Source organism: Momordica charantia, assembly GCF_013281855.1.
Source record: "Momordica charantia cultivar OHB3-1 chromosome 6 unlocalized genomic scaffold, Mcharantia_2.0 BLBB01000006.1, whole genome shotgun sequence".
Lineage (NCBI taxonomy): Eukaryota > Viridiplantae > Streptophyta > Magnoliopsida > Cucurbitales > Cucurbitaceae > Momordica > Momordica charantia.
This window is the reverse complement of record NW_028275164.1, coordinates 4,142,718-4,166,545: the sequence shown is the minus strand read 5'-3', so window position 1 is coordinate 4,166,545 and position 23,828 is coordinate 4,142,718. Positions and strand designations below refer to the sequence as shown.

The 23,828-nt window shown below is 35.6% G+C and overlaps 3 protein-coding genes and 1 long non-coding RNA gene across 5 annotated transcripts; 2 read left to right on the top strand and 2 right to left on the bottom strand.

Annotated features, from left to right (window-relative positions):
* Positions 1–107: 107 nt before the first annotated feature.
* LOC111007431 (uncharacterized) lies at positions 108–2,710 on the top strand. Its single transcript, XR_002600987.2, has 2 exons — positions 108–1,519; positions 2,148–2,710. It is a non-coding gene; the product is annotated as an uncharacterized LOC111007431 (long non-coding RNA).
* A 684-nt stretch (positions 2,711–3,394) lies between these two features.
* LOC111007430 (eukaryotic translation initiation factor) lies at positions 3,395–9,516 on the bottom strand. Its single transcript, XM_088125689.1, has 9 exons — positions 9,003–9,516; positions 8,593–8,664; positions 8,061–8,156; positions 7,631–7,846; positions 6,904–6,998; positions 5,675–5,762; positions 5,251–5,601; positions 4,905–5,147; positions 3,395–4,774 (listed from the first exon to the last, which is right to left on the bottom strand). Exons 1-9 carry the CDS (start codon positions 9,183–9,185, stop codon positions 3,725–3,727), a joined length of 2,394 nt encoding a protein of 797 aa, XP_087981815.1. The 5' UTR covers positions 9,186–9,516; the 3' UTR covers positions 3,395–3,724.
* Positions 9,517–14,371: 4,855 nt separating this feature from the next.
* MEF29 (Pentatricopeptide repeat (PPR) superfamily protein) lies at positions 14,372–17,822 on the top strand. 2 transcript variants are annotated; one of them, XM_022279794.2, is made up of 2 exons: positions 14,372–14,760; positions 15,195–17,822. In XM_022279794.2, the coding sequence occupies exon 2, from the start codon at positions 15,276–15,278 to the stop codon at positions 17,637–17,639; it is 2,364 nt and encodes a 787-aa protein (XP_022135486.1). In that variant the 5' UTR covers positions 14,372–14,760; positions 15,195–15,275; the 3' UTR covers positions 17,640–17,822. The 2 variants fall into 2 exon arrangements, with proteins under 2 accessions (XP_022135486.1, XP_087982041.1); XM_088125915.1 differs by having other exon boundaries at positions 15,153–17,822.
* A 1,222-nt stretch (positions 17,823–19,044) lies between these two features.
* Positions 19,045–23,740, bottom strand: IRX3 (Cellulose synthase family protein). The gene is made up of 13 exons (XM_022279792.2): positions 23,579–23,740; positions 23,280–23,475; positions 22,849–23,045; positions 22,661–22,760; positions 22,415–22,535; positions 22,056–22,322; positions 21,603–21,948; positions 21,253–21,516; positions 20,955–21,167; positions 20,665–20,857; positions 20,365–20,561; positions 19,847–20,200; positions 19,045–19,626 (listed from the first exon to the last, which is right to left on the bottom strand). Exons 1-13 carry the CDS (start codon positions 23,651–23,653, stop codon positions 19,045–19,047), a joined length of 3,105 nt encoding a protein of 1,034 aa, XP_022135484.1. The 5' UTR covers positions 23,654–23,740.
* Between the last annotated feature and the right edge of the window lie 88 nt (positions 23,741–23,828).

The following is a 23,828-nucleotide window of genomic DNA, read 5'->3' as shown; positions in this document are numbered from 1 at the left end:
GAAATTTGTGTAAATCAAAGAGATTAGTCAGAAAGAAGTTAGTTTAAATTTTTAAGGGAAAAAAAAAGTTAGTTTAAATTTATGCCTAACAAGTGAATAATAAAATTATTGAATTTTAGTATCCAATATACTTTTAAAGAACAAATTTGAACAATTTAATAGATGATAATGGAGATACAAAGAAGGAAAATAGTTTAATTAAATAAAATATCTATATCAACAAAGATTTTAATTACGTGAGATCTCATCTCAAATTAATGGAAATAGCAATAAAATGTAAACCATAGTCCACGGGAGATATTTCTTGAAAATTAATAAAAATGAAAAATTCATAACAAATAACTATTTCATAAAGTTAAAAGAATTATTAATATTAATCTCTATGTCTATGTTTTTTTAGTACAGCGTGGAGGTGGGGATCAAATTCACAAATTTTTATTGGAGATATATGTCAATTATTAGCTCGACATTTCTATATTTATGTTAATAATATTTTGTCGATATATTTTATATTTTGTCAATTTTTTTATTAATATGTAAATGTGGATTAATCGGAATCTATGAACCTATGAAAATCAACCGAAAGTTGTAATGGAAAAAGAAAGCAAAGTATTGTGTTTACTTTTGATATGATTCCAAAGGGATAGGGTTCTTAGAGAGGAAGAGTAAGAGATGGAAAATCTTCTCTTGCAAAATCAGATGAGTCACTTTAGAAGACAAAGAATTCGATTCCTTTCCTTCTTTTGTTGGCCATAGAACCATAATATCCGCCCCCACTTGTGATATTCCCCTTCAAAAAGTTATCGGAGAACAAAATTCATGATCATTGATCAAACCGACCAAACAAAACTTCAAATCGAATCGCAGACAGACGATGCTGAAGGAACGATTCCGCTAGGTTTCAGTTTCAGCTTCAGCTTCATCCTCATATGATCTTCAACAGCAAGAAGAAAAAATGTATCCAAAAATCTTTCTCAATACGAGTTAACAGAAACCAGATTGTGCAGTATCGACGAAGCAATCGCGACGCAAACGCTCCGCACAGAGACGGCCGGAATGAAGGCTTTGGAATGGCGGTAAGCGCGTCGGCGGTTATGTCTTCTTTGTCTTCTCGTGGAATCGCGATGGGATCTGAAGCGTCGGATGGCGATTAGGTTCGTGCGTTCAACCGCATCGGAATTGCTATTGTTGGCTTTTTCGCTGTGAGACAGAGGAAGATGCGTCTCCGACGAAGAGGCGCCTCTGGAGGCTGTTTCTTGGGGGAGATTATAGGGGCCGGTCTGTGCGTGAGCGTGAGCGAAGATGGAGTGGGGCTGACGCTGAGAGGCGAGGAGAAGGGGCGCCATTAACAGCAGAAATTGGAGAGGTTTAAGCGAGGCCATGGCGATGTCTATGGCTATGGCTATGGCGATAAATGTGATTTTATTGCAGAGGAGGGATGGAGATCCTCTGCGCGGAAGGGATGGAATTGGCGATCCCCATTGTTGAAGGAGATTGGGGAAGGAGCTAAGATTAGGAGGTACAATTTCATAGGTTCTCTTTTCTTTTTTCTTTTTTCCTTTTTTTTTCTTTTCTTTTTAGGTCCAAATTAAGAAAGAATTGATTCAATATTCATTAAATGTTCTTGAGTTTTTTTCTTTTTTCTTTTTATTTGGAACTTTCTATTATTACAATTCAAACGGCTTTGATCTAATATAGAAAGTTTGATTTTAAAATATAATTGCTATAGGGTTAATTTCTCAGGAAAAAAAAAACAAAAAAAAATCTACAAGCTTTCAATTATATTCTTTTAACTTTATTTTATACATATAACATGTGGGATTTATAAATGACTTTTGTATTATCTATTCAATTTTTTTAATTTAAAAAGTTTATAATAAGCCTTGATTTCTTTCCTTTAATATTTGTATATTTGTGTGTGTTATATATTATGAAAATTAAAAGTTTTTTTTTCCTTATTTAGTGAGAGAACTAAATTTTTAATTAACCTTGAAATCTTTTTAAAATTGTGGGAGAAAAATTTATAATTTAACAAAAAATATCTAATCAGAGTATATATGATTTTGTTGATTTGTAAGTATAATCAGCATCCCAATTACATTCCAATAATCAAACGAATTTTGCACAAAATCACAATAACAAAACAGACGCAAAGGCGATGCAGAAACAGAGCAGAGACCCAAAATGAAAGGGCGGTGCCCGGCTGGACGGCGATCCACTGGCACGACCAGCAATTACGGCGGATCGAACCCCCCTTTTGATACTGATCTTCTCGGCCAAATTGGAGCCGACGCTATTATCTTCCCGCCGACGCCCCGATGGGTGGAGCAGATTCCGGCGGAGTATTCCGGTGAAGGAATTCGAATCCGGGCCGTAGTCAGCGGACGAAACAGCGAGGGATTCAGAAAACAAGAGAAGAGCAATTAGGGCTATCGAAACGAAGGGTTTAACTGCAGCCATCTGTGTAGGGCTAGGGCAAATCCAATTCGATCTTCTGTTGATGAGCGAACGGAATCAGACTATCAGAGTATGGAGATGAAGTGTGTAATCGCATAGATTTATATAAATTTAAGACTCTTTGTGAAGATGAATTTCAATTTCGGAGCGTTTGACCATGGAGACCCGCGTAATCTCGGTCTTCTTTTTCCTTTCCCAAACCATTTTCCCGGAAAATCGAAAGTTTATTGATTCTTCGAAGTTTCCTTCTTCAGTGGGAAAATCAGTGCGATCGAATTTGCAGATTGTCCACGAAAAATCATATTTTAAATTAGTCGGTAAGAAACGTGTATTGTTAATACGTTGCTAATTTGTTTGGTGGGAGAAGTCGTTTACAATATTATATACACACAAGGGAAATTTTTGTTTGAGAGCGAGAAGTTTTGGTCAATTTTAATTTCACCAACTTCAATTACCAATTTTTATGTGCATTTGGAATTTGAGTATTTTATTGAAAAAAGAAATAGAAATACAACTTCCAATCACATAAATATAAATTCATATAATAATTTCATTGTTTTCAAAATTTAGCTAAGAATTGAAAGGTAAGAAAGCAAACATAATTTTCAGAAACTAAAAACTCAATCACTATCAACTGGGCATTAATATTTATGATTTTGAAGAATAAAAAGAAAAAAAAAAACAAAAGAGATTCTCTTTTTAGGTGAAAAAGAGATTAAGTACAAGAATAATCTTTAGCACTCATACAAAATAAGTACAATCACTTATTTCCAGGTCCACTTAGTATGAAAGAAAATATCTAAATCCAAAGATTCATTTCCCGAATTATTAAGAAAAAAGCAAAAGGCAAAAGAAAATCCATTTCCTCATACTTGTAGAAAGTAGAAAATGGATGCATAAATATAAACTAGCCAAATTTAGTAGTCAACAAGCCAAATAAAAAAATAAAAAATGACAAATTTAACATTTTAAAAAAAATATAAAATAACAGGACCCCTTGAAGGGACACTCTTTGAGTTATTCAGCCACATGATTTAGCCATGCTTGGAGAGCAAAATCCATGGCATTATGGGGTTTGATTTTCACTCTCAATAAACATACTTGCTACAGACTCCCAACAAAAAAATATACAACTCAATTAAAATTACCTGTTCTTTGTAGCCACCTTTATCAGATAATGAAATACAGGTTGTTTGTCACATGAGAGGGCAAAGGAAGCGAGACATTCCGCGACAAAACTAAGAGCAAGAAGAGAACTCGAGACGCGTTAATATGCCAGGCTTCGACATGCCTCGATGTCAGACTCCAACGAATCTGATAATCCTTGCCCAGACGCATTAGAACTAACTGCCTTCAAGACAGCATCAAATATATCTTTCCTGAACCTGTCATCTTCCACCTTCTTAAGGGCCTCCTTCACCACCTGGAAATCCAAACCACCAGATATGACAAGTTTCCCAATTATCTCACCAAAATTCATTGGTGCTTTTGGTAAATCGATGCCCACGTCATCGATCTCAGAAGCGTATTGCAAACATCCAGTCCCTATGTCTCCAGCTGTAAAAACTTTCTTGGAAAGTAAATAGTCCAGAAGCTTAACAACTGCTTCAACACAGGGTGGAATTTTCTCTAGTGCTAAGGATATGGCTTGTTTTACAATCTCAGGGTGGTAAGCTGGTGACACGAGTTCTTCCACGCACTGTAAAGCTTCATCCAAAAGTCGGACACTGAAATATTCCTCAAGAAGAGAGAGAGTTTTCTTTTCAAGATCATCTTGTTTGGAAGATGCAGCTGGAACCTGTGGTTTCTCGGCAAGTGGAAGGACTGCTGCTGCCGTAACAGGTTTTTGAACCTGACTAGAGGGCTCCAAGCCAGGACCAAAGTTAACGGGACGAGTGGTAGATGCACCTGCACCCTGCAATAGAGCACTAGTCTTGTTACTAATGGATCCACCAGTACCCTGGGGTAGTAGTCTTGCATTCAACATTGGTGCTTTGCCAACCAAAGGTGTTTGGCCACCACGTCCAGCAGGTTGGGTACCCGATCCATCTCCGCCCCTTGGTATAGGCCGTGACCTAGGTACCTCCCAATTGTCATTATCAATTCCTGGCATACCAGGCATCTTCCTGGTTCCTGGCATGCCAGGCATCATACCCCCAAAACCAGGTCGATTAATAGGAAAGCCCCCGGGGCTGGTGTTCCCAGCAGAACCAGACACAACTCCACGACTATTTCTGATATTGACGGTAGCACCAGGACGTAGTCCCAGATTTCTTTCTGCCTCTGAATGTATTTCAGTAATAGTTTTGGCTTTAATCTGAAAGGCAGAAGTCATTTTAACAAAGATTCAAAATGATGCTCCAGCCATAAAATCCAAAGTACCCCCCCCCCCCCCCCCCCCCCCCCCCCCCCAATGAAAAAAAAAAGCAAGAGGAACAGGAATCTACCTCTTCCCGCCTAGGAACCCAATTGTTGGCACGCAAATCAAGAACATTACGGACCATGAACTTCAATCGTGGTGCCAACTGAGGGTGCGTAGTCAGTTCTTTCAATCGGCCAAAGTACATATCATTTATACGACGTGACTTTGCATTCTCATCTAGCTGCTTACCTATGGTGTTAAAGAACTGACAAATGGCCTCCACATTTTCTTCAGCAGGACAGGTTTTGTTATCTGGTCCTAAAAGTTCCTGATTACAACACGAAACCAGAAGAGGTCAGCATTTTATGAAATTTTATGTAAGGCTGAAAAACGTAAGCAATAATGTATATGGGCATCAATCAAATAAAGACCTGCACAATGTGGTGGACAATCTTCTCAGGCACCATCTTTTGCTTTAGAAGCTCTCCAATTAATCGAATATTCCCAAGTGTACGAAGCTTGACCAGTCTTTCTTTATCTCTGCGCTCCATCTCTTGCTCAGGGGCAGTCATCTGCCTAACCTCTTCCCTCAACTTGTCTGCACCTTCAAAAGCCTCCTGGCAGATGTTTAAGAGGACTCGTTTAAAAGTAATTTCCCTTCCACCAGGTTCATCAGAGGGGAATTGAGGCAGCTTCAGATTCAGATCAGAACACAATTGAGCATACATGGGGCAAAATGTGGGCTCAAGAACAGCCTTGTCAAATATCAGTGAAATGACATCCTGCATTGGAAGCAAAGTGAGATGGGGGAAAAAAGTAACATCCTCTAGCATCAAGCGAGTGAATGAAGATGACCTTCAAAATATCGGCGGAGGTGATTCCAGAGTCAATTAGCTGACCCTTAAGGAGATCGAATTTTTCTGGCGTTAGCTTGTTCAATATCCTACATAATCAAAACACTTTTATCATTGGGTATAAAGATATTCAATGGTATTAGAAGGTTTAGAGGCATAAGGCTCGAAGGTCGCCTTTGTGGCACAACTTCAATTCTAAGGACTCGTGCCTCTTATAGATGAGGTGTACGCCTCCATTTGAACATGCTAAGGTTTAGATCTGTACCCCTCATGGGTGGCCAGAAGAATAAGACCAATGGACTGCCCAGGCTTGAATTTATGACAGCTCATTAATGTACATAATACTAAGTATATAATTTTGCCCATTACTACTCACTCTTAACACTTACAAAAAACTAAAGGATAGGTAAATCCTAATTGAAAATGACCCTTAGAATCTTAAATAATGACAGTGATCAATGATGGAAAGATGAAATTTCAGTTCATTTATTAGCTTCATATATGGTTGATATTTATATATATTTGTGAAAGATGAGATTTCAGTTCATTTATTAGTAATACACTGTTTTAAATAATTAGGATTTTTATCCTTCTTTTTTTTTATTTATATTGAGTCTTTTGCCTCCTTTAAGCACCTCCTAAAGACAGGGCAACCTCAACATTTCAAAACATTCATGAGAATGTAATCCAAACTTTCTTCAATCCTTTGGCAACACCGTATTACATAAAGCAGTTACAAAATCAAAGGCTTTCTAAGCAACTTTACACAGATTCATCAACATCATAGGAGCTACATCCTATAAATATTTTTTCAATGCTGTTTAAATGTGAGGGACAATGTACAAAAAAATCATAATAAGGAAAGAAGTAATTATCATAGAAGATGCTGCAATCAAGAATAAATCTTCATGCATTGCACTATTAATTTGTATCAGGGATCAAGTCCGGAAAAATATAAATCAGTTGAAAATTAGTCAACTCTGGCAATTGATCTAGAAAAAAGGTACGGGACTTGAGAATCCTTCTGCAATTTGACACTGTGGTATGCTTTAGTTTTAAACTCTGTGACAGATAAAGGCATAGGATTTCTAAGAGTAAAGGGATAGGATAAGGATCAAAACAACAAAACTCATATTCAATTCCAAATTAAAAGGAAGTGAAAAATAGATTATGTATAAGAGTATGATGAAATTACAATCATGAATAATTGCTGTTATTAATATGCATTACCCCTTTACAGTCTTCAAGACACGATCCTTTTCAGAGAGACTTCCTCTCCTAGCTGACCATGGTACCTCAGCTTTGATTAAAGCAGCAGGTGCTCCCTAAAATAAAATGATTAAACGGATGTTAAATAACTTGATATAGGGCTATTAGAACAATTTAGAAACAAAAAATGCAGTGGAGAGAAAAGGGACCAAAGTGTAAGTGCATTGCAAACAAGTCATTCTGTATCATACACTTAACTTGTCAACGAATTTCACGTTATACTTCAGAACAGCTGGAAATATAATATGTATATTATATATATAGCTCATCACATCCTAAAAAATGTCTTAAACTGCAAACACACAATTCCCTTAAAAAGCACTCATTGATCTCAATTGATATGAAAAGTAAAATCAATTTGTTCAAAAAGGTGCTTTACAATGGCGAAAAAATTCTAGATATATTTATAGATATGACGAAATGAAAACATTAAAACTAGAATATGGAATTTCCCAACAACATATAAGCAGTTAGTTGAGCTAGAAACCTGTCGGCATTAAATTATGTACATCATAAAATTCAAAGGAAAGAAAAAGTCATATTTCTGTCTTAGATGCAAATTAGTTTTGAATGAGGTTTGAGATCTTGTTCCTGTTTAAAATAGAAGTAGGCGAGATGTTCTCTTCTGAATGCAAACACATTCCAAGCAAATCGACTAATTAAAATGGCAGAAATAAATACAAATTACCCCTTGGTTAGAAGTGGTACGGGTCCAAGATGAGTTCGAGTCTTGACGACTCGATTGATTTCCCTCTTGTTGCCTTGAGTCAAAATGACCACCAAAATCTCTATCTCGAATAGTTTCCCTGGACCTGTCCTCTCCAGTAGCAGAGAATTGGGCAGAACGGCCACGCCAGTCACGATTGTCAGGCTCAGAATAGCGATTCTGAGACTGATTAGGTTGCTATAAAGGGGACAGAGAGATGTTACAAAGATCGTGCAAAAAGAAATACATAAAATGCTACAATAACAAATTAGAAGGAAAGCGGAGAGGGTTAAGAAAACCATTTGGTGCAATTAAAATAATTTTTAAGTTTAAAGTAATAACCTCTTTCAAACCTTCCAGCATCTCCAAGAGAGAGAGAGGAGAAGATAAATCAATTTAACAACATACTTACATTGCTCTCTCCACGACTCCAACTTTGTTCCTCGCCAAAAACTTCCACTTCAATTTCCCGTTTAAGTTTTAGTATATCATCTGGAACTTCCACAATCTTCAAGAAACAAGGAAGGGGAATCAATCAACCAAGACGTCATTCTAAACAAATTCTTAGTATCTAACTTCCAGGAAAAGTGACTATAAAAATATGATGAAAGATAATACGATTACTAGTAACTGTGACATGGAATTATTTGTCGAATACACACAACTAGATAACAGCTGTCAGTTTTTTCTCATTCAGAACCAAAAGTAAGAGATGAAGAAAGGAGAGAAATAATCATAACTAAAGGAACAAAAAAGGCGTAATGAGAGAAACTACCCACAAATCAAATTATCCCAACAAGAAACCCAGAGTTAAAAATATCATTCAATTATAATAACGATTAAATATAACAGTTAACGAGATATCCAGAGAGAGAGAGTAGACACATGCACCGTCGAGACAATTAGTTTATTTTGACAAAAAAAAAATGAGAACATAATGTTACCTCCCGAAGCTGCAAAAGCTGATCTCGGGTAAATCGAACACGCTCGCGACCCTCAAACCGTGAATCTCCAGCCTATTACAATTGAAAAATGAGCGTTAAAACAGAGCCCAATGAGGAATAAAAAGCGATGCCTACACATTTGAAATTAACTACCCAATATTTCGACCAACGGATCAATTCAATCGGAAACAAAATATCCCCAATGAATCTTGGTAGATTAGGAAGCTTAGATTGGAAATCAAACTCTGCCAATACAAATCAAGAAGCAGCATCATGGAGCAATAAACCCCAATCACAATTGCGCGTCGACATATCCAAATGGCATTGGAACATAGGATTAGGACATTTAGGAGATTGGAAGGCCGAGATCCAAATGAAAGAATGAATAAAAGAGAACAGGAGGCACATACCTTCAGAGAAAAGGAAGCGGGAGGAGCGCCATGGGGGCGGAGGGCAGGGAGATCGGAGGAAAAGGAACCGAAGGCAAGAGAAGACGAAGATGAAGAGGATGAAAGGTCGAAGCGAGGACCAAGGAGTCTAGTTCGACCGCCACCAGGTCTCAAGCTTAGCACCGTCTGATCACCTTGCTGCATAACTCGATCTCTCGCTCAAGGGAGATGGAATCCGCCGCAGAACCAAGAAGAAAACCTACGAGAGAGAGGGCGTGGGGCAGAAATTTGATTCAGCGGCGAGCGCGCGCTGAATTGGGATAGGATTTGATGAAGATTTGGGGCTTTTTTTTTAATCTGTTTCTCTCTCTTCTAATGACGAGAGAGAGAGAGCTCTGATAAACAGAAGAAGAAGAAGAGAACGCGATGAGCTGCTCTGCTTGCGGGGGCTAAAAAAAAACCCTTCTTTTCGCCACTCTGCTCAGCACACCAATCTCTCTCTCTCCTCTCTCCCGCTCTCTCTCTCTCTCTCTTCTTTTCTTTTCTTTTACCTTCTATATTTATAAATTTTCCCTTTTATAAAAATAAATTACAATTTTGTTTAGAATAAATAATAAATTACAACTTTTTTTTAGAAATAATTGATAATTTAATGTTTTTCCTTCTTCCCCCTTTCTTTATTAGGGAGGGGATTTCAAACTCATGAACTTTTTGTTATAGATATATGTTAATTACGCGCTATGCTCGTTTTAGCTAATATTTTTCTTCTAAATTGTCTATTTTAAACTATATAATTACATTATTCAAGCATACCATAGCTCAATTAATTAAGGTAATAATATCACCGATTGAATGATAGATTCGAATCTCCATCTCATATTTTGTTCTACTAAAAAGAAATGAGTATGTATTGTTTGATCATTGGTGTACTTATTTTTAATTATCTAAAATAGCTCATTTTTAGAATGATAGAATGGTGACATTTTCTTTATTTTGTAGATTGTTTTTCTGAGATTGATATTTTTTTCAATTTTTTTTTGGTACAAACTCAAAATAAAATTTCCACTCTCACTTTTTTCTCTCGTGATCTTTTTCTATAGATGTATTGGTTACATTAATTATTTAAAATAGTAAATATTATAATTCCTAGATTTTCATATAAATATGTAATTTAAATATCTTTATTGACAATAATTATCAGCATAATTAATTAAACTTTTAAAAAAACATCATTTTTTTCACTGAAAAATATTGATTTTGACAATTAAATAAATTATATTTCGATTTATTATTTATATTTAAAATTTAAAATTACCATCTTTTGACAATGATTAGGAATATCGGTTATTAGCAAACATGAGTTTACTGCGGCAGTTAAAATACTAAATATATATATATATATATATATATATATATATATTAGTCACTTAAACTCAACGTTTTAGTTTTGAAAAAAATGTCTTTCTTTTTTAAAATTGGCTAGAAATTCGAAATTATTTTTAAGAAATATATTAAAAGGCAAAAAGTTAATAAAAAAACACATTAATTGCATTGCTTGTTTAATTGGCAAATATTTAATTTTTTAAGTAAAGTTGATATCTATAATAATGACGAGTTTTACTGTTGGGATAAATTAAAAAAATAAAAATTAAATCGTAAATGAATTCAAATTATGTTTTTTCTTCAAATATTTTCCTTGTTCCAAAAAGTTCGAATTTGTAAGAATTTTAAGTTTAAATGTAACAAATTGTTATTTTACCTTATTTTGATGAAAAAAATACTTAGCACTCTAACACACTTTATTCTCAAATCATCAATCAATCTAGTTTCAAAATTTAATGAGTCGTTGTAGTTTTTTTTAGTATTATTATTCGAATATCTGTAAATTGACTCTACCTACGTCTTTTTTTTCCTTCAAACAAACTAAGGTTTATTTTCTATCTTGTTATTAATATATTTTATTTTCCTTGTTTTTCAATATTGTTTTGATATTTATATGTTTATGTTTTTTTTTTAAGATTTTTCTTATTTTTTTCCTTTTGCTTTTGTTTTAAATAACTATAATAATATATATATGGATATGTGAATAAACTTAAATTGTTGGTTTAAATTTTTGTTTTTAAATAGTTGAATCAAGACATTTTCAAATTTTCGTTCTTAGTTTAGTTTTCAAAATAAAGATAATATTTTCAAGTTTTAATTTTGTTAGGTTCATTTAATTAAATTATTCATGCTAGTTTATATTAAAATATTATATTATTAATAATATAATATCCTACAAAATATTAAAGGATATAGTAGTAAAATGTTATATTTTATTTTTATTTCTCCAAAGCCATTTCATCATTTAAAATTTTGAAATTTAAAATAATGTCCTACCCATTGCAAGATACCAAACAGAGTTAAACTAATATAAAATTCCATATTTGTTTAAGGATAACTTTCTCAATTACTTTTATTCATACATGGTAATTTATGTACATCCAACATCAATACATCTATGATTTATACCTCTTTTTTACAAGACTTTATTGGTTGCTCAAATCAGCATTTTTCTTTTCGATCTTAGAATTTACTTCTCTGAAGAAAATATATTCATAATAGCATTCCTAAAGAATATCTATTTTAATTTTTTTTTTTTTTTTTTTTGCATTGTCTTCAAGAAAACAAACTTGAAGTGTTATTTTACCCCTAAGAAACTAGTTGAATGGGACAAAAAATCCCTATTTATATTTAGATTTCCCGTGGGTAGCCATCGTCTCATTTTTATTTATTCATACTATATAAATAAATTTAATAATATTTCAATTTCTACTCACTCTGTTGTTTCTACTAGGTGATTTTGAATTTTTCCTTTCAACCAGGATTTCCAAAAAAGAAAAAAAATTAACTACATGGATAAAGATTTATAATTATATAAGAAAGTAGAGATGTATGATTTATAATTATAAATAGTTAAAAAATAATTATTCTATTAATAGATTATTTAAACTAATAATAAGTGTGAAATAATTTATTCAAATAACTTGATTCTATTAATTTTCGCGGGGAATCTCTATTTGTCTAACGTATTGTAACATATGTGAAAAATTAAAATAAAAGAAAGAGTTTATTTTTGCTCGAGGAGCCAAAAATTTATTTGCCGGGGCGGCTCTTGCCGTTTGAGTGTTTTTATTGTTGTTTTTTTTTTCTTTTTTTTTTAATATTTGTTCATCCTCAGGACCAAACAAAATAACTTTTTGATGTTTGACCCCACAGGAATGATAAAATAATAATTCCCAAAAAAGTAAAATGACCTTTTTATCCTTTTAAAAAAACAAAACAAACCAATTAATCTAAATTCAATCCCCAGCTCTCTAAGAGAGAAAACATTAATAACTTTTTTCATTACAATGATTAATTTGTTTTTGGAATGGTTACAACTTAGAATGATAATTCTACGGGTGTATTAGTATTAATATTTGGAAATTGTCGAGGAAGTTAACGTAAATTAAAACCTCCACAACTTATCGCATTTGTCCTTAAAAAACACGAATGATTAAACAGGGACGAAATTGGAATTTCAAAGTGAATATTCTTATTTGAAAAAAAAGTTCCAATGGGCGGTTTCGGCTGGAAAGCAATTCTTTTGTTAAAGAACGACGTCGCTTGGGGAGTGAAAAGACGTGGAAAAGCAAATAACGTTTTGCCTTGAGAAAAAGTAGGACCGCCGATGGGCTATCAGTACTTTTGAAGAGTCCCTCTTCTCAACAATTACAAAAATCATGTCCTTGTCACCAACATTAGACTAAAAATATATTGTTAATTAATTTAATTTAGTTTTTTTTTTAATTAAAAAAATTTACATGTACTAAAAGATAAAACAATATTTATACTTGTATCTTATATCAAATCCTACCTTATATATAATGATATACTTTATCCATAACATAAATATGATATATTAATTAATATATTTTATATTAGTGTATTAGCAATATACTTTATCAATCACAACAAATTATACAAAGAGACATATAAGAGGAAACTACTATATTTAATCTTTTTTATTTATAATATTTACAAATGACAATCAAATTTTCAATCTTTTATAATTTTTTAAAAATGAATGACAAATTATTGATACTTTTTTAGGGATAGTTTGTTTCGGAAATGTAAACATCCCGCATCTAAAGATGTCTAGAATTTCAGATACTTGGAGTTTTAGATGTCGATAGTCACGTTTGTTTTATAGGAAAATTTATAAGGATATTCGACATTATTTGAATAGACACGTTTGTTTGGTAGAATTTGTACATGGTATGCATTTAAATTACGTATTGTTCCAACAATACCCTCACTGGTCATCATATAATTTATATGTTAAATTTAATATTATTAGAATTCGTATAAAAAATTTACTTCTATTAATTCAATATTATATTTTTATGTCAATTCAGTGCTTATTGGAAAATTAAAATAAATAAAAGATTGCACACTAGATTTGAATTAAAAATTAATTAAGATATTATATGGCTAAAACTTATTTATAACTTAATGTATCATATAAATAAAATTGTATTTAGACATTTATCAAGCATACATTTGTATTTAAAATAAAATAAATGAGAAATAAATAATATTGATGAAAAAATATTATAGAACAAATATGATGAATCATGAAATTGTTAAAACAATATGTCATCAACATGAGAATCTTAAAAACTCTCAATAGCTCACATGCTTTATGTAGAGATATTGTAGGATGTCCATACATCTAAAAATATATAGATATCCAATATTCCTACCGAACAAACACCGGACTCTGGATATTCATCAAATTGAGAATCTTAGATTCATAAAAACAAACAGCCTAAAAATATTGAAAAAAAAAACATGGTAATTGTGATAACAAAACAATCTAAATGTGAAATAAAATATGTGATTTCTTAGATATTAAATGGTAGTGCACTAAATAAATAAATATATATATTATAGAATATGTATAATGTCTAGTTAGTGAGAAGTATTGTTTGATAAGATATATCTCGTAGTCAACATGAGTTTAGTTCAGCACGTTAAGATACCTAACTCCATTCGTAAAGTTGGTGGTCAGATTTCCATCCTCACAGTTGTTGTAATTAGAAAAAAAAAAAGATATATATCGTAATTTTCAATTGCGCGCACACATAAAATAAATGGTGGATCCACATAAGAGGCATCAACTTTTTTTTTCTTATTCTTTTATTTTATTTTAATTCATGTGAGAGTAGTAGCAGGTGCGACGATTCAACTCTTTTCATGATGAATATACGACTATATGTTATGAGGGAGAAGGGATCACAATAGTTCACCGTAGAATAAGAGATGAAATATGAGAGGAGGAGAGAGAAAGAGAGCGGGAGCAAGGGTGTGTTTTGGGAATAATTTTGGTAAGGTTAAAATTACTTTTTCGCATGGTAAAAATTACTTTCCTTCTCGATCATTGTGTTTGGCCCATTCTTAAAATTACTGTAAATTAATTTTTAAGTAAAAGCTTTTAACTTATTTCCCTTCGCTCTTCCCTTTCTCAATCTCCCGCTCTCGAGGTCTCTCTCTCAACTCAACGCCCAGCCGCCCTCCCTTCCCTCCACAGATATCTGCCGGCGACACCTCACTGCCACCGTAGGGGAGCCGCGGCGAGCTTCCCCCTCCGACGACGTGCGAAGGACGCCTCCTCACGAAACTCGACAAGTAATTGGCAAATTTACTTGTCAATTACATCCAAACGAAACTTGGGCAATTCACATTAATGTTTCAGGTAGGTTTAGTTTCACATTATTATTCAATCAGATTTCTAATATACTCGTCTCTATATATGCTAAGTGGCCGTGTTAATTCCTTCTTTATTGTGTACATTGATTTTGTAATTCTTTATCTATATATTTGTAGCATGATGACATCTATGACGCGTTGCTTATAAATTATTAGAAAGTATGCCTTCAGTTTCTATTTGTAATCTTGTAACTTTCATATGCATAATATGACTCAAGTTAGTTTTTTTATTTCATCATCTTACTATTCTATTGCATTCAGTATTAGAAGCAAGTAATGAATCTGTCGTGTAGGTTGATTTCTGTTTATTTCCTCTGTTTAAGTTCTAGATCCTATTTGTTTCACATTGATTTTAATTCATTTATTACTTATTATTAGTTTTATGAATCTCATCTTCGATTTTAAAATGGAATGGGAAAGTATTTCTCGCCTCCAAACGAAGAAATCGAAGGGGAAGCGACGGAATTAAGAGGCTCTCTGGAGTGCTGAAGCTGCGTACATATGATATGCAGAAACACTACCACTTCTGTGCTCCGAGATAAAAAATTCTTCCTCTCACTTCTTAATAAGGCCACTAAACTTCCTCAACTCCTCCAAACGCAAGCGCAGTTAATCGTCCACGGCATTCACAGTGATCTATCTACAATTACCAAGCTTACCCACAAGTTCTTTGACCTCGGGTCCATTCGCCACGTGCACGAGCTCTTTGTTAATGTCTGCAGACCTGATCTATTCATGTTCAATGTCCTTATAAGAGGCTTCTCGGACAATAACTTGCCCAAATCTTCGATCTCTGTCTATACCCATTTGAGAAAAAGGACTAATCTAAGGCCAGACAATTTCACTTATGCATTTGCTATATCAGCTGCTTCGAGGTTTGAAGATGAAAGGATTGGCACCTTGTTGCACGCACATTCAATTGTTGATGGGGTGGCATCGAACTTGTTTGTTGGGTCTGCAACCGTTGATTTATACTTTAAATTTACGCGCGCGGACTTGGCGCGGAAGGTGTTTGATGTAATACCTGAGCGAGATACGGTTTTGTGGAACACGATGATATCCGGGTTTTCTAGGAACTCATGTTTTGAGGACTCGATTCGTGTTTTTGCAGATATGCTTGACGTTGGGCTGCCATTTGATTCTACAACTTTGGCTACGGTGCTTACAGCAGTGACGGAGTTGCAGGAATATAGATTAGGGATGAGTATTCAATGTTTGGCTTCCAAAAAAGGGTTCCATTATGATGTCTACGTGCTTACAGGTTTGATATCATTGTATTCAAAATGTGGGGAGAGTGACAAAGGAAGGTCGTTGTTTGATCAGATTGGTCAGCCAGATTTGATATCTTATAACGCAATGATTTCTGGTTATACTTTCAATCATGAAACTGGGTCGGCAGTGGCACTCTTCAGGGAATTGCTTGCTTCCGGACAGGAAGTTAATTCAAGCACATTGGTGGGCTTAATTCCAGTTTTTTCGCCCTTTGGCCATCTGCAGCTTACTTGCTCTATTCAAACTTTAAGCACGAAGATTGGTATTGTTTCACAACCTTCTGTTTCAACTGCACTCACTACTGTTTACTGTCGACTAAACGAAATTCAATGTGCAAGGCAGCTGTTTGACGAATCTTCGGAGAAAACTTTGGCTTCCTGGAATGCCATGATATCAGGATACACTCAAAATGGGTTGACAGAGAGAGCAATTTCTCTTTTCCAGGAAATGATGCCTCAACTCAGTCCAAATCCTGTCACCATTACCAGTGTACTTTCGGCTTGCGCTCAGCTTGGAGCTCTAAGTATTGGCAAATGGGTCCATGGATTGATTAAGAGTGAAAAACTCGAATCAAATGTATATGTCTCAACTGCTTTAGTTGATATGTATGCAAAGTGTGGTAGCATTGCGGAGGCTAGACAGTTATTTGACATGATGGCAGAAAAGAACGTGGTAACTTGGAATGCTATGATAACTGGTTATGGTCTTCATGGATATGGAAAAGAAGCACTAAACCTCTTTAATGAGATGTTGCAATCAGGGACTCCACCGACTAGGGTTACTTTTCTATCTATCTTGTATGCTTGCAGTCATTCTGGCTTGGTGAGAGAGGGTAATGAAATTTTCCACTCTATGGTTAACAATTATGGTTTTCAGCCCATGAGCGAGCACTATGCTTGCATGGTCGACATACTTGGGAGAGCTGGACAGCTAAAGAATGCCTTGGAGTTCATCGAAAGAATGCCACTTGAGCCCGGCCCTGCTGTTTGGGGTGCATTGCTTGGTGCCTGCATGATTCACAAGAATACAGACATAGCCCATGTTGCTTCAGAAAGACTTTTCCAATTGGACCCAGAAAATGTAGGATACTATGTCCTGCTTTCAAATATTTATTCTGCTGATAGGAACTTCCCCAAAGCTGCTTCTGTCCGACAAGTTGTTAAGAAGAGAAAACTGGCAAAGACGCCAGGGTGCACTCTTATTGAGATCGGTAATCAACCATATGTTTTCACATCTGGTGATCAGTGCCATCCTCAGGCCACAGCCATTTATGCCATGCTAGAGAAGTTAGCAGGAAAGATGAGAGAGGCTGGATATCAATCGGAGACTGTTACTGCTTTGCATGATGTAGAGGATGAAGAGAAGGAGTTAATGGTGAATGTCCACAGTGAAAAATTAGCAATTGCTTTTGGGCTCATTTCAACTGAACCTGGAACTGAAATTAGGATTATCAAGAACCTCCGAGTTTGTTTAGACTGTCATACTGTAACTAAATTTATATCTAAGATCACGGAGAGAGTGATTGTGGTCAGGGATGCTAATAGGTTCCATCATTTCAAAAATGGTATTTGTTCATGTGGAGACTATTGGTGAAGATAACACTCCCATGGTAGTTAAGATTATTGGATAGGGGGAATGTATAACTTATTTTGGGAAGCCATAAAAGCCAAAAGCCATTGGCTAACATGTATGAGATTTAAAATGACATTATTAATAATAGGTATAATGATGATTTTTGAAAGAATTTGAAATAAATCAGTAGAATTGTTTGAAATATATTGACATGCTGTGGCACATTGACCTCCATCCATTTTATTTTCCATATTTTTTATTCATATGAATCCTTGACATTTTGGAAGCTGTACAGATTTGTGCTAGGAACCAAATAGCTCAAATATATTGAAAGATAAAAGCATCAAGGGACTACAATAATCTCCAGTAATTCGACCCTCTTCTCTTGAGATCATTGAAGCTTAAATCACAAACAATTGGCTACCTTTATCCTTTTTCCCTCACTCTATTTTTAACCAACTAATTCCTTAATTAATTATTAATATAATATTATTACCCCATCAATAACCCTAATTACCCCAAAGGCATTCCTATCAGTTTGCTCCATGATTTCATTCATACAACCTATGCACATCTTTGTTTTCAATATCAAACATCTAACTGAAAAGTGTACTTCCATCTGGTAGATTCAGACTTCAGCTATGTTTTCTCAAACATGAACATCAGAAATGTAGAATATTAACTTGATGTGCTGTAGGTACATAGTTCTTTCACACTCAATGCATGGCTATGTATTATCTTGCTTCAGAAGCTGAGTGAATCCAGTAGTAGTTATTTGGGAAGAAGCAATGGTCTTGGCTAGAGACAGCAGTTTTTTAGTGTTCTGGACATGAATTCTTGGCAACGTTTGTATGCATTATTGATATTTGTTTCCTTCTGTATTTATATTTTTGGACTCACTGGAGGTCTTTTTGTTGCATCTGTGAATAAAGTTCAAAAGAATGCGTCTTTTAGAATATTAATCATTGAGGTATTATGCTGTATTTGGCTGAATTGAAAATTGCTTATATGTGTGTGTGTATTTCTTTTTTTACCTGACATTTCATTTTCTTCTTTTACCTGAAGCTATCTATCTTCTTACTGGATCTTTCATGTCAGGTACTCTCAGTTTTGATTTTTATGATGTTTAAAGTTTTTCAGTGGACAGGGTGTTGAAGGTACACCATTGTAATTGTCTAGATGAAACCTCTGTTCTGTGTACATAAACTGAAATAAACATATTTTCTTCATTGTTCTCAAAACTAGGCATGTCGTAATCACACTACACAAAAAATTTCACTCTTGCTTTTATTCATTCTGGTGCTTCCCATTCTTCTAGTCCACATAATCTGTATGCAATGTCCAGAACGCATATGAACCTCCTGGCTATGCACATGAATCTTCTGGTGATGCACACATCAAATAACAAGAAAGAGAGGCAAGCCTTTCAGCAATTTAGTCCACATTTCTTAGTGTCAGGCCCCTTTGTTTTCATCACAAATGGATCAATTCGGACCCAAAGCAAGGAGAAGATCGAAGCTAACAGCACGGACCATATGACAACAATAGTTGGTGTGCGGTTTTGTCTGCCCATCAGACCTTTAAGGAATGGATAGAGATGGACAATCACCCAGAAGGCGAAGAAAAGCTTACCAAACAGAGGTCCCCATGATTGATAGCCATTGTTTATGGCATCTGAGATGCCTGCAACGACCCCAACAAGGTTGATGATCAAAATAGTTGTTGGAGGGATTAACAGAGTGGTCCATTTGAAGGCATATAATTCTCCAAAGTCCTCATCATCTGTTGCTTTGGATGTAACCGTGAAGCTAGTATCAATTCCAGCCAAAACCTTCAACAGACCTTGTACAACAGCAAATAGATGAGCTGAAATACCACCAATCACCCAAAACTGCTCATTTCTCCACCATTCCTCAATGCTAACTCCACTCCATTTAAGCTCAAGAATACCCGTAGCAAAAATGGAAAGAAACAAGGCAATGAAGAAGAGACTTGCAAAAGTGCTTATCTGGTTGTCAAAAAGATAATAATTTCGTCAGTGGATGATGCAAAATATCTTGCCAAAAGCTATGGAGAAAAATAAAAGGTTAGTTATAATCTTAAAATGTATATCTTATAAGATAATTAGAGTTTACTGTGGCTACTGATTTAGTTACGTTTATTCTTCCCTAATATTTTCTTCTTAAATCATCTTTTGTAGGTGATAATGTAAATAGCACTATATTTACCGGGGGCATGATAAACTTATCCGTGAGCAGGCAGATTGCAGGGAGGGTACAGTAGGCGAGAAGTGGTATTGAAGTGAAGGGGTAGACAGTTGTGTTAACATATGCAAATCTCTCGAGCCACTTTAGCTTTCCACCCTTATAACCATACCAAACAGGGCAGTGGTTACTGAAAAAAATTTCAATAGATCCGAGAGCCCACCGAAGCACCTGGTTTAGCCGATCAGACAAGTTGATGGGAGCTGTACCCTTAAATGCAGGTCTCTTTGGCATGCAGTATATGGATCTCCAGCCACGGCAATGCATCTTGAAACCTGTTAGAATATCCTCTGTGATGGATCCATAAATCCAGCCCAACTGCACACACCAACATGACACTAGTTTAAGTTCCAAGTCTGCTCATCTCTAGACCTTTATTTGTTATTAACTTTTTGTTTGATTTAGGTGTTAGCATGTCAATAGTGAAAGGAAGAAGAAAATTGTGTTTAAATGTTTTCTGAAGTAAGAATTTTTGACATTACCTCGGTACCCCATTCAGTTTTGTCTTCATAACCACAACTGATAACGTGAATTGCTTCCTTAAGCAGGGCTGCTGGACTTGAGGAGGGAGGAACACCACCTTCTTCCATCAAAGTTGAGGTAACAAAAATTGACGACTGTCCAAATTTCTTTTCAAAATTCATTTGAGACATTAATAGCTCTTTGTCGCCGTCCATCCCTACTCATATAGTAGCAAAAGATTAACTATCAGCTATCACAATCTGATGGCAAAGTATGTACCAGTACCAACAAAGATTGGAGTTTTAGAAATGTAGACTCACCTGCAGCATCTCCATCTACTCCACTTTTAAGCTTCTTGCGACGTCCAAAGCATGGACAACAGTCGCAGCTTACCATTTTTGGGCGTTTGGGACCTTTCGGAGGGTCATAACCATATAAAGCCTGCCTCCTGAAAACACAACCTGTGCCGACATACACAGGGCCCTGAATTCCATCTAAACCTCTCATGTTAATCTGCATCACAAAGAAACATAGTATAGTTTAATTTTACAATTTTTTTAGCTTAGTCATTGAAACAAGTGTATACAAATTTCCAAGATGGGGTCTTTACATCAAAGAAGACTGTGTTCCTGTTGGCATAACGATCGTGCCTATCTATACCATCAAATCTTTGTGGAAATTGAACATAACAGACTTTCTTTCCAACTTGAGGGTCCATAAGGAAGCACATGGCCTCTCGTGCTGCTTTGCTATTGTTTATGTAGTGATCACAATCCAAGTTCAACATGAATGGAGCATTTGTAAGCACGGCCGAGACACGAATCTACAATTGTGCAAAAATGTATTAGAAAAAAGAAAAGGAACAAAGTGAGGTCAAAATAGAGGGAAACTTGGACTGAGCAAGTTACCAAGGCATTCATGGCACCAGCTTTCTTGTGATGTTGGAAACCTGGTCTTTTCTCACGAGATACATAAACTAGGCGGGGGAGTTCATTTCCTTCAGCATCAAGTCCTCCACTATGACCCAGAAAGACTTGGATCATACCGGGATGATCCTTTGTATTGTTTCCTGGCCATGGTGTTCCATCTTGCATTATCCATCCTTCTGTGGGAACTTTCACTGCTTTTGCTACTTGAGCATTTATCCTGACCTTGAATTCTTCATATTCTCTCTACATGCACCAAAGATATTGCAATATTGATATTATTAAGCACATATTGTAAAACTCTTTCTGTGTAATTGTTATAAAGTGCATACCTTCATTGCTCGACGTTCTTTTACAAAGGTTGGTTGGACTTTGTCCTTTAGATAATCAATCTTCTCACAGAAGTACATTTCAGGTGCTCGTGGTTCTATGGAAAACTTCTTACAGAAGGGTACCCATTTCCTGGCAAATTCTGCAGTTTCAGACATTGCTTCAAAGGTAAGCATGGAAGCTCCATCATCTGAAACGTAGCATGAAATCTTATCAACTGGGTAGTCCATGGCCAAGATAGATAAGATTGTGTTGGCTGTTACAAGAGGAGGTTCCTTCATTGGATCCACAGTACTGACAAAGATGTCCACTGGAGCAAGCAAATTAGGTTCACCCTCTGGTTCATACCTACATTAAAATATCCATATGATCATTGATTCTAGATTTTAACACATGTTCAATTAACATAGTTTTTTTTCCTGGTATTTTTAATGCTATTCTGGGATTGGTATTACCTAAGGGATAGGCGATCCAAGTAGGTTTCACGATCGATAGGGAACCATTTGGGAAACTGATCGAGGATCCATGAAAATGCAAACCAGATCTCACATATCACAGAAGTTAGCCACAAACCCAATGCATCATGCACTGGATTTAGTATCCGATATCGAAGGAAGAAGGCAAGAATAACGAGCCGAGCCACAATAACCATCCGGTAAGGATTAATTTTGCTGGATGCTATTGGTACCTTCCTTGACAGTGGCTGTCTAGCTGCATCAATCCTGCAACAGTTGGCAAGTAAATTTATACATGGATTTCCTCCATTGAAAGTATTAAATGTGTGAATAAGAAAGATGGAAGTTTTCGAGCATACATTGCCATGTCAGGGTCATTGGCATCATCAGGTTCAGGCCCAAGATTGCCTTGCTGCAATTTCCAATCATCCATTCTATCTTTCCAACCTTCCTCTCTCTTTTCATCCCATCTTGCACTCCCTGATTTTTGGAAAACATATTAGATATGGTACGATAGCAAAACTTCATGTGGCTTAGAAGAGATAGAGATCAAAATCTTCCTCAGTTTGATGCAAAAACAATGGGAGGAATGAGTAGAAATTTACCTGGTTCAGAAACTGGATAAGGATGCACACGTTTGTGCAGTGAAGAAGATAACATCTGATCTCCATAACCTTGAGATGATAAAGGAAGCTCACCATTTGCCTGTATATGCAACAGATGCTTGTTTGTAATTCCAACATTATAAACTAGGAAAATTTTTTCCAGACCAATAGAAATTTTGCATACTCACTGGCTGTGTTCTTCCGGCAATAACAGGTGGAAACTGTGAATTTTCATCATCATCTGGACCTCTACCATAGCTCATCTTGCCATGAAGCATAGCTTCTGCCATATGATTGTGATTGTTCCTCTCATCATCAATGTTGAACTCATGTTCGATGTCATCTATGTCCTCTTCATCGTCATCTCCCTCCACCCTCGGACTCCCTTCACGACACCCAAAAGGAGAAGAAAGTTGAGGAAAAAAGAAAAGGTGTTCGTTTTCTTTCAAAATAGAAATGAAATTGTGTTCAAATAATCAAATATGTTATAGTTAAATGATCTATCCATCGCATGTAGGCTTTAAGGTCATCACAGCATAACCATCGGGGTAGAGTAGGAACCCAATAGATCGAATGGAACGATACAAAACCAAGTAAATTCATTTGTTGTGTGTCTTACCTTTGAGTCGCTTATATCTAGTTTTACACTGAGGACACAGTTGGCTTCCTTCTCTTCTTTCATACTCATAGCAAGGTCTGCAGACTGGAAAACCACATTCATTACAGGCAACAAACAGATCACCATCCACAGTAAGCCCCACTTCATCACCACAGATCTCACACACTTGACCATCCAAGTTCTTCAACGGCTTGGGCTGCAGAACAAGAAACCAATTACACAAATACACAAAACCATTGAAACCATTGAAACCAAAACAAAAACCTTCTCCCACTGCACATTTTGGTTAAGCTTATCACCTCCTCATGGCCATGAATGACAACAAGCTCATTGCGGTTGTGAGACCCGGCAACAAGGCCGGCGCTGGCTTCCATGGCTGGCAATCAGCACAGGGGGAGGACTCAGATGTTTAGTGAAGGATGAGAGTTTGGAGGAAGGAATGTGTTTTATGAAGGGGATAGGTAGAGGAGGATGGGCTGAGCTATTCAGTTGTCTTCTTCAGCTAATGCGTCCACGTAATGGGTGGTGAGTTGGTTGCTGTGTCAGAGT

What these genes read in the sequence shown, in the direction of transcription:
- IRX3 (XM_022279792.2), bottom strand. Translation starts at nt 23,653, where the DNA reads ATGGAAGCCAGCGCCGGCCTTGTTGCCGGGTCTCACAACCGCAATGAG. An exon ending in TAGATATAAGCGACTCAAAG is followed by an intron (nt 23,046 to 23,279) that starts GTAAGACACACA and finishes GGTGTCGTGAAG; the next exon opens with GGAGTCCGAGGGTGGAGGGA. An exon ending in AATGACCCTGACATGGCAAT is followed by an intron (nt 22,323 to 22,414) that starts GTATGCTCGAAA and finishes CAACTGTTGCAG; the next exon opens with GATTGATGCAGCTAGACAGC.
- MEF29 (XM_022279794.2), top strand. Translation starts at nt 15,276, where the DNA reads ATGATATGCAGAAACACTACCACTTCTGTGCTCCGAGATAAAAAATTC.
- LOC111007430 (XM_088125689.1), bottom strand. Translation starts at nt 9,185, where the DNA reads ATGCAGCAAGGTGATCAGACGGTGCTAAGCTTGAGACCTGGTGGCGGT. An exon ending in GGAGTCGTGGAGAGAGCAAT is followed by an intron (nt 7,847 to 8,060) that starts GTAAGTATGTTG and finishes TCCCCTTTATAG; the next exon opens with CAACCTAATCAGTCTCAGAA. An exon ending in CCTCCGCCGATATTTTGAAG is followed by an intron (nt 5,602 to 5,674) that starts GTCATCTTCATT and finishes CTTCCAATGCAG; the next exon opens with GATGTCATTTCACTGATATT.